At 40.5% G+C, this 10657-nt stretch overlaps 1 protein-coding gene across 1 annotated transcript; it reads right to left on the bottom strand.

Moving 5' to 3' along the window:
- Positions 1 to 203: 203 nt before the first annotated feature.
- LOC112182187 (endoribonuclease Dicer homolog 1) lies at positions 204 to 9659 on the bottom strand. Its single transcript, XM_024320638.2, has 19 exons — positions 8056 to 9659; positions 7826 to 7939; positions 7099 to 7309; positions 6579 to 6973; positions 6273 to 6489; positions 5721 to 5893; positions 5520 to 5642; positions 5251 to 5411; positions 4940 to 5173; positions 4519 to 4852; positions 4254 to 4415; positions 4071 to 4166; positions 3334 to 3962; positions 2770 to 2870; positions 2486 to 2685; positions 1497 to 2408; positions 1181 to 1345; positions 680 to 1065; positions 204 to 570 (listed from the first exon to the last, which is right to left on the bottom strand). Exons 1-19 carry the CDS (start codon positions 9121 to 9123, stop codon positions 393 to 395), a joined length of 5859 nt encoding a protein of 1952 aa, XP_024176406.1. The 5' UTR covers positions 9124 to 9659; the 3' UTR covers positions 204 to 392.
- Between the last annotated feature and the right edge of the window lie 998 nt (positions 9660 to 10657).

Raw genomic sequence — 10657 nt, forward strand, 5'->3', positions numbered from 1 at the left:
ATTTCATGATTTTTTAAGCACCAGAATTATATTTTTGTTTTCTCATTACCTTCATAAAGTCGTATTTTGAGAAACTTTACTTCAATTGCAGTGAATATAAGTGTTCTTATTCCGTCACCTAAAACATGCGAACAATCTTTTTTTTTCTTCCTTCTTTGTTTCTACTATTTTCAGGAAGATCTGAATTTCGTAACAGAATCTGATGACAACGTTTCATGAAAATTCATAGCAATTTGCTATTTCGTGACAGAATCTGATGATAACGTTTCATGAAAATTCATCTGGATTTGTTACATCAATTTAATGAACACATTCAGCAGTCTAGCAGATCTAGGTGAAATATTGAGGCTGAAGACGGAAGCATTTAACTGTAAAAAATAGTTGCATCACCATCACTTGTATAACTTATTCAATAATTCCAATAGAAGAACTGCTGCCGAGTCTTTGGCTTTCTTGACACTCGGCATAGGCTCTCCTACGCATTCATCTATCCATCCCCTGTCAGTGGTATTCACGCGTACAGCAAACGTAAACTTCTTTGCATGTGCAGGGCCACCCTCATTGACACACCTAAAGATGAAAACATACCACATTCGTAAACAAATATAACCTTCAAATAATATGGAGGACTCTAGAGGTGGAAGTGACCCCATAACTAGAAGTCTTCAGAATTTCTCACCTGTAGAATGGCATAGGCCAGTTTTTACGCAAGCATATGTCATTCAAGGTTTGCCTGGTAAATGTTTGGCTACCATTCTTCTTCTTCTTCCCGTTATCTTCCTCCTCCCTCTCCAGCCTCTCCTTTGCTTCAGCTGTGTCCTTATCTTTTAAAGCAGCAAGAGCATTCCTGGCAGCCAGTTTCTGTGCCATCTTCTTTTGTGGATTCTGAGCAATTCCCACCTTGACACCATCGATCAAGACTTCAACAGTAGCCAAATTGCCACTTCGACTGGCTTTGTATTCCAAGCCTTCAGCCTGTTGCTGGCATCTTTCTTGCAGCTCACGGACCGGATGCATTGGTAGTGTCTCTGGGGTCACCATTGGTTGAAGCAGAGGTTGAAACACCTAATAACATAAGAGATTGAAAGGGCAGCCATTCATGTATCAGTTCAACCCAATTCGTTACAAAAAGAAATGGAAAAAAAAAGAGGTTGAGTAAGCTATGTTGACTGGGATTTACCTTCCAAACAACTGCAGTATCACGTCCACCATCGAGAAAAATGGCACCGGCAATAGATTCAATAATGTCACCAAGAACTTTGGGAGCTTTACAATCTCCCAAACCAAATGAGTTGAACCCAGGCTTTGTTAATTCATTTGCAGCTTCCTTCACAAAGTCATGAATCTGTAAACAGAAAAAAAAAAAAAAAAAAAAAAAAAACAACGCAGTAAGGAAGGCCCGTCCATCGAAGTATTAAAAAAATAGTAATAATAAATTATTCTAAATTAAAAAATTAAAAAAATTAAAAAAAAAGCCAAGGAAGAAACTGGCGAACCTGTCTTTCAAGAGCACTGGATCCATGTCGAAGGTGTAGATGGAGATTATGTTTTACAGCAACACGTGCAAAATTTTCATTGTTAACAGCAGCAGCTCTAAGATCGGTCAACCTGCCTGGAGGCAGATTTGTGTATGTGAAGAACAAGTGCTTTGTGATGAGATGATCTAAGACAGCATCACCCACAAACTCCAACCGCTGATAGCAGGCTACTCCAGAAGATGGTCGGGAAGCATGACTAATGGCTTCCACCAAGAGGCCCTTGTCTCTAAATTTAATATTCAAAGCACCCTCTAACGCATCAAAGTCGATGCTCCTAAGAATGCTATCTGGAACATTAGATGGCCTTGTTGTGCTCTCTATCTCATCAGCATTAAACTCTACATCAATTCCAACCCATTTCATGAGATGGTTAGCAGCATTTTTCCCACCTTCTACATAATAAACCCCAATAAGCGCTTCAACAACATCTGCAAGTGTCTTGCTTGACAGGACCCTATAAGAACTCAAGTCACTCTCCAGCTCGCCATCCTCCAATTCATCATCCTCATATTCATCAACCGGGTCATCTGTTTTCCGTCGAGTCACATCCTCTTGGTCAAACAAAGATGATTCTTCATCCTTTGTATACTCATCAAAGACAGGCAATACCCCAGGAGCCGCCCATCGAGACGGAGCAAAGCGATCTGCTTGGATATATGATTGAAGTCCTCTTTTCAATGCATAATGATACAAAACCATGTTACTGACCATTTGTTGTCTCATCCTAGTAAGCTGACCTTCGTGTTTCTGAGGGTATTTAAGAAAAAGATATCGACTAACAACCCATTTGAGGTAGGCATCACCCAGAAGCTCAGCTCTTTCATAGCAAAATGTCTCCTGGCATGAAGCAGCAGTCAATGCTTCCAAAATCTGCAGGCGAACGGCACAAGTCAATCAAAAAGCACTTAAAAGACCCTTTAAAATCAAAACTTGAGATGATCAAATACCTTAAAAGCAGGGACAGGATAATTTATTATCTCCTTAAGTTCAACCGCTAGCAGCATGCTTTCTACCCTTCTCATTATTGAGGGTAATCTTTGGGCTCCACGGACAAGTGATCCAGACAGTGGGTGTACTAAACAAAGCTCAGGAGGGAGAAATACATAGTATGTTTTGTCCAGAGACTCTTCTGATTCACCTTCAAGTTCTACATGAAAAGCTACATTAGCTAAAAGAAAAGGGGAAAATCAATCTAATTCTTTTAAGGACGGATATAAGGGGAGATGCATACCTTCCATGTGGTCAAACCGGGGGGACAGGAGATTCTTACAATATGAGACACCACGTCCTTTTATTAGAGGTTGTTTCTTATACATCAACTCAACTCCATACCTATAACAAAAAAAGGTCAAGCAGCCAAATGCACCCATTATCGTGCAAGAAGAAAGAAGAAAGCTTCTCATCTGTAAGGATATACAGCTATTGTCACTGGAAAATTACTGGAACATTCATTAATGAATCCAGATATTTTCCACCTGACAATAACAAATTATTTCCTTTCACAGATAAAGATTAGGCAGTGTTTGGTTCGTGAAAATGAAAACAAAAATCATTACCCGACAAGGGAATATGAAAGATGTTTTCATTCACAATATTTTCTAAAAGCTGTTTTTGTTGGTTAAACAGAAAACAGTTTCAGAAAATCTAGAAACTAAACACAAGCCTTGGCTTTCCTCTTCCTTCAAGCACGTTTGCTGGGGTGCATTTGTAGCTATCCATTAGAACCAAGCTATTTCTAATTAGATCTAAAAAGGAATGATTAACTAGAAGAAAAGGATGGGAATGTGTATCATACTTTTGCTTGTAATAATCAGCATATGAGCTGTACTCCAGAGGGCCAAGATAACCTTCTTTCCTCGGGAAAGAGTTTTCTGCAGTCATATCATAGCATATTGAATCAACATAAAATCTCTTCCCCGAGTGAGCAGCTGTCACAATTTTCCCTACCAAATCTTCAACATTGGTACAACTATCTGCCATCATCAACTTGCGTTGCTGCAGATCCACATCCTTTCGCATTTCAAAGGCACCCCGATCAGGGATCACTCCAGCAGCTTTAACAACATCAAACTGTGCCACAGCTCCTCTGATACCATAGGTTGGATGGAATTTTTGCCCAAAAGCCATGCCATGACGCAGTTTACCAAAACCATACTCCCTTCTGTCACCTCCTAGGGTTCGCTCATTTGTGCCAAGGTAAACATCGGGCCTAGCTCTTTGAAGGGGATTGTTCCACGCATCTGCACCAAGTATATTTTCAACCAGATTCCAATTTATTTCTTTCATAGGATCTCCACATTTATCGCTAACCACGGGGACAAATAAATAAGCCTTTGCAGGATCCCAAGGAGTGGTGGAAGGTTCAACATCCACATCCAGTACAATACTCATCAATCTTACATGGAAACTTTTAAGGGATGCCAACTGTACACAACCAGAAATTGAAGATTTGCCAATTGATTAGCAGCTGAAATCTAAGCACTAAATCATTTTGAAATCAATAAAACCGAAGTAGAGTACTCAACTACCAACCTGACTTTCAGTAATACGAATTGAACCCCTAAAGACAAGGGAAGCCTTTGTAGTCATGGTCCGAGCAACAAATAGATCCATCGACATCGATAACACCTATTAACAGCAAATGGAGTTTTAAAAAGCAGGCAGGCGAAAAGATATCTATATTTTCACCTTGATGGTACAAATGAAAATAAGTACCTCTGCATCCAGCTCATTGCCTAACAGAATTGCAAAATCTGAAACTTGAGTCAAGAAAGGATCTTTTGAAGAGCCAATGTCTACACATTTCACAGAATACATGTAAACATGAATCAATTTGGCCTCATTGCCAAGATCTCTTCCAGCTAAGATCCATTCTCCCTGAAATGCCACAAAGCAGAAAAGCATGAATTCTGTAACACCTGACTAAAAACAAGGAACCTTCAACGTGGATAAAAGCATATGGTATGGAAGTTGAACTTACCTGGAGAATATTAGCTACTCCTTCGGGATAGAACTCTCTGTGCCTAGCAGTTCCAGGAAGTGGATCTCCTTCGTCATTCTTGTCAACCTTTTCTTTTTCTTCCCCAACTCCCCTGTCGGGCAATAGCATGTCGGTAAATGCTCCCATCTCATGGAGTTTCTTACAAGCAGCCAAACAAACAGCCTGTTGCGCAAGGTGCATTGAACTGCACACAGGGCCTTCAAGTGTCTCAAATGGTGCATTACAAGGGAGTTGAAGCTTGCATGAATATTCAGTCGGGCCTTCTTGCTTCTCATGCCTCACCATAACAAATTCAGGATGAAGTATTGAGTACCTGATCAATGAATTTATGGCAAAATCAAGATTATGGACCTATCATTCTTAAATGTTGTAGCAAAGAATAATCTGATAGAAGAACTACCTGTCACTCGGAAGCTGAGAGCAGTAGAAATGGATTAGTCCAACAGCAGAATTTAAGCTCACCAAAGCACCAGTTGATTCCACCTGATACACTGTACCTGGTGCTGTTTCCACTGAAATTAACCTTGAAGTATCCTTCAAATCACTCAGGTCAGTCCTCTCTATTGCTTCTTTCCGTAAAGTCTCCTCGCTATTTCTTGCATTCCGTAAGAATGCTTCATGTGACAGATTTGCCCTAAGAACAGTAAGCAAAAATTGAGTTACTTCATCCATTTTGTCTGAAAAATTATAGATAGGGCCCAATGCAAGTACCTTTCCACCATCAAGATATAATCTGAGCCAGGTTTTCTAGCACGGCCCCTAGACTGAATATAAGCCAAAACAGTTTTGGCAAGGTCGAAGCGAATAACTACATTGCACTGTCGAATATCAAGTCCTTCCTCAGCAACACTAGTTGCAACTAACAATGTCACCTACAAAGATAATCAAGAACCTTTTAGATAACAGAACAACTTTTTCTGAAAAAAATTGCCTTTTGTTTAATTAATTCAAAATTCATGAAAAATGGAGTTTCAACTTACACGACCATCCTTGAATTTGGCAATTGTGTCCTGCATTTGGCTACTTCGCATTTCCTGACTATTATTGTGGCCAATCAAGCTTGCACACTCGATAAAACCTAGAGATGGAAGCTCAGCAAAGACCTACATGCTTGGAAGAACAATACAATAAGGAACTTGAACGATATCATTAAGAAAAACAATATCAAATAGCAATACAACCTTAGGAAGAACTAAAGCGGAGACAACTCGCTCCACAAAGATGATTGCACGGAAATCTTCTGTATGCTGATACTTGAGAAGAACTTTAATTAGTGACTGCACTTTTGGCGTCACCTTCCCATCAGCTACAGCAGCTCCGATTATCACATCTACATGCTCCCCACCAGAAACAACTGCACCGCAGAAGTAGATAAAATGCTGGTTAGTTCAAGGAATAAATTATGAAGAGCATGCTTGACACATATAGGCAACCCCAATGCATGACATGTTACCTGTAACCCTAGACCCTAGAAGACATAGGATTTCATTGATAGTCAATGATAAGGATACTTCATGAGCAATAAAATGGACAACAGATGACACTAAATTAGTCAGGGACATATCTAAATTTCATGCATACTATTCTCATCATTTCCCAAGTCAATTTTTACCAATGACTATTTTCCTTCCTTTAACTAATGGTAAACAATTTTCTTAAATCATCATGATTGTTTGGGAGCTATCAGGATCTAATTTTGTAAACAGATAACATAACTGAACAACCAGACTAACCATGACTATCAGGTAGCTCTCCTTCCTCAATTTCGTCATGAGAAACGCCACTCTCTGAATCTGGTAGTTTTGTTTCCTTGTCAGAAGCAGCGCCCTCTGACAGATGACATTGTAAAAGAGATACAACTCTGATCAGGTAAGTTTCTTGAAACTTGACATCAAGCTGGTAGTTTGCCCTCTCATCATTTTGTAAAGCTGTCAAGAATGATTGTGCCACCTGTGAAGAAATGAGTTAGCACTTCTTTCACAGATTTTTGATAGCTGACCAAGAAACATACAGTTGAGAACAATTCTAATAACCAGTACCTTGTAGGCGCACCACTGACCCAGTTCACCAAGTGCATAATTGATAGCCCTCAGCTTCTGAATTAGGTTAACAGCCCCATCACTTTCTGTTCTTTCTGAAACACCATACACTTGGCGTAGCTCTTCCTTGGCCCCAGCATCTCTAGCTCCCATAAACTGCCATTTACTTCTTCTAGAGCTAGACTTTGCAGCTTCTTCAACTTCCACTTCCATTTGTTTTAGCTGTTCATGAAAGGACCATAAGCTGGCTGCTTTGTCATACTCAACAACAATTTCTGAGGGCATTGGAACATGCTTTTCCAGGTCCTTCCGGTCCTTTATGGTGCAAACAACGGAATCCAGTTTACTTTCAAGATTACGAATCTTTATTGCACAATCTAGTTGATTGGAAACACCTGAATAGAACACAAGCAGAAGAAACGACAATTTACTGTCACTTAAAACCATTTCCATGTGAAAACAAGAGTTGAATCTAAGATACAAATATTGAGCAATTAAAGCGACTGACAAAAAGAATTACCTTTTAAGTTAACAGGAGAAGCAGTCATTCCAAATACAGATGGTCTCTTCTCTTTTGGGGTTGTATGATAGAACTCGGACATCACTAAAGAGTATGGATGTTTCTTCACAGCGTGATGGCACTCATCCAGAATCAATAGATTAATCGATTCCATCTTTATAATGCTGTGTCTTAGAATGTTCAATAGAATTTGAGCTGTCATTACTAGAACCTGCAAAGAAAAATATCAGGCAGTAATCAAGGACTGAGCAGTAACCATCCTAAGTTACAGGATCAAGTGGAAGTGGATATCGACCTATGCAGAATTCACCTTTCCATCAGAGCCAAAATACTATACTCTAAAAACCTATAGAATACTTTAATTTGTGGATTAAGTTTTACAGATCAAGGCTACATTTCAGGGATTTTTAGTCTTATGGACACTTCAAAATTTTTGCTTTTCCTTTATATATGTAATTTGTACACTCCCACTCTACTATTTAAAGTCATTCCAGTTTATTTCCCTCCCAAAAGTACTATAACCCAGCCAACGTGAACTGAGTCTAGAATAAACTAATATAAGCAAGGAAAAAAAAAACATAAGAACTTCAGGTAATGATTACAATTTACAAACCTCTTTTATAACATATATTCAAAAGACAAAAGTTTATCACTAGAAAATGAGAAAAGTAGCAAACATAAGGGTGAACATATGTTCTAACTTCGAAGAGCAAAAGCTGGAATGTACCTGTTTAGTATCAAACTCACGCTGCCATCTTCGTGTATCCCAAAAATCTTGACCCATCTCACCACAATAATGGCCCACTTGGAAACCAGTTCGCTCGCGAATAACTTCTGCTTGCTGAAATTCGACAAGCAAGATAGTTATCATTAACCCAAAAACTGATATTGCAATGGATGAACATGAACTACAACAACAACAACAATAATGAGTCTCCAAATTCACACATGTATTACCTGATAAACAAGCGGAACTTTAGGAACTAGAAACACAGAAAGCATCTTTTTATTCTTCTTTTGCAAATCATTGCAGACACTTTGCATGAGGAGAATGGCAATGAGTGTCTTCCCAGCCCCAGTTTCAAGAAAAGCTATCGTATTGCTCTTCTTTGCCTGTTCAAGAACATCCAATTGATACTGTCTGGCTCGTTCCTCAGGAATCTTTTCTTTCTTCAGCTCTTCAGATTTCTTCACATCCTTTTCATTGATTTTGTCATTAGCGACTTTCTCCTCTTTCTTCTGATGAGGTTCATAAGCTCCTAATCTAAAAACAAGCTCATTTGACCCCAATTTATCCCTCTCCCAATAGCCCTTTGCTTCCCAATCTCTACTATCCCTCCTATTACTACCATAACTCTCTCTTCTCCTAGTCCGATCTCTATCTCTGTCCCTATCCCTGTCCCTCCTATCAATGTCATCCCAAGGATCACGAGTCCTCTTCCGACCAGAATTCCTCTCCCTCAGCTGATATTGCACTCTGCCTGAACTATACCTCTCATTCCTACCATTATCTACCGCAACCCTCTTGGGGCACCGCTCTTCACCACTCACATCTCTTTCCCTCACACCCCGATTCCACCTCCCATTACTCTCATACTTGCTCAAACCATTGTGATTACGCTTAGCAGCAGAAGCCACCACCACCGCCACTCTCCCATCTCCATTAGCACCTTCAGAATTTCGACCCCCACTCTGACCATTCTCACCACTCAGTCCATTGGAAATGCCAGTCGCCCCAACCTCCTCCGCATTGCCACTGCTCACTACCCCATCCCCCTTCCCATCCGGCAATCCAGCTCCACTTTTGATACTGTCAAGAATGTGATCAATCCCGCCGAAAAAATCACCCACCTCCTCCTGATTGCAACCGTTCCCACTCGCCACCACTACCGTAGCACCCGAATTTTCGGAAAAGTCCACAAAATCCCCAATGTCCTCACAAGCATCCAGCCAGTAAGAAGCCCGAACCGCCTCTCCCCCATTGCCACCACTGTCCCCTGTAACCCTAGCCGGCTCTGTATCCATTCTAACCTCACAGTCACAACAAAGCTCTGCAAATTTCAGCAATTTCTATACCTATATAACCCTATCTATCACAAACCTCACTAAATTTGTATTCCTTTTCTCCAATACTCATTCAAGAACAACAGAACAAAATACAAAACTGCGGCGAAAACACAACAATCAAGAACAGCAATCGAAATCAATAGGAAGAAGCAGAGTCATAAAAGAGAGAGAGGGAGAGTGAGAGAGGAGTGGATAGACCGTACAGAGACGCAGAAGCCGATCAAAAACGAAACCCTAAATTCAAAGAAATTTTTTTTTTTATGGGAGAAATTTTTTTTTTTTCCTTTCTGAGATTCCACGGTCTATCTACGCCTGTTCTGCTCTCTATCTCTCTTCTATTCTTCTTCTTCTTCTTCTGTGAGACTCGTTTGACCAGAGTCAAAACCGAACCCTCAACCCCCACCACCTCACGCTTCCACCGTGCTCTCTCTCTCTCTAATCCCTAAAATCCTCGATTACTTTCTGCTACTACTTTCAGAGCTCAGAAACACAGAAATAAAAAAGAAAAATAGTGAAGAAAATATAAATATTGAAAGTCGAGACTTTAAAAAAATAATATAAATATTAAGTAAATATCCTTTCTTTCTTTTTTTGAGTAAATGTGGATTTCATTAAACACATGTCAAGATGGTTATTACGTATCATTCTGCCGCCTTCAACTAGACAGATCAAGAAGTTGTAGTAAGAGAACTACTGCGATACATAGAGATAGACCACTTATAGTTGAACTAACCGCTCACTTATTAAAGCGAGCCTATGACTATGGAGACACTATGACATAGTACATAGGCCTAGCACCACACAAAACTAGATTTTTCCTTTGCCTTGCAAGCTAGGGCTAGGAGATTTTCCCGAGCACATAGAGAAAGTGAAGTGGGCCCCACAGCTGCCCCAACTCCTGATGACCCGCATTATTGCTTCACTAATGAAGGGCCCAAGCTCATCTCTTCTTTCAATTGTAATTTCTGGCCCACAGCAGCAAAGTCCAAGCCATAGAGATATTTGACCCAATCCCCATAACTCTGAACCAACGGTAGTAACACCACCGCTGTCATATCCCAGGCCACCGGCTTCGTGCGCAAACCCATAGCCAGCCAAGTAACCGCCGTCAGGGAGAACATTAAGGGTCTTCTCTAATGCTACATCCTCCATGGAAGTCATTGAGAACTCGGTTCGGATTGGAGGCCAAAATCGGTCCAGCCATATTGATCTGGACACCAAGATCCAGCTACGCTCCCCCTAATTTGGCAGCAATTGCAATTCCAGCCAAAACCAACCCACCGTCGATGAAGCATGGTGACGATTTGCAAACTCTGGACTACACCTATGTGCAGTTATGATTCTGGACGAAGCCAACCCAATTGTAAGAAACTCGCCGCCATAGTACAAACCACCACTATCATTATCATATGCAGGGATCTGAAAATGGAGCCCCCACGGATCAGGCCACCACCACTAGAAACTGCTATCCCAAGAGGATAGTTCTATTCTT

Source organism: Rosa chinensis, chromosome 1 (genome assembly GCF_002994745.2).
Source record: "Rosa chinensis cultivar Old Blush chromosome 1, RchiOBHm-V2, whole genome shotgun sequence".
Classification (NCBI taxonomy): Eukaryota; Viridiplantae; Streptophyta; class Magnoliopsida; order Rosales; family Rosaceae; genus Rosa; species Rosa chinensis.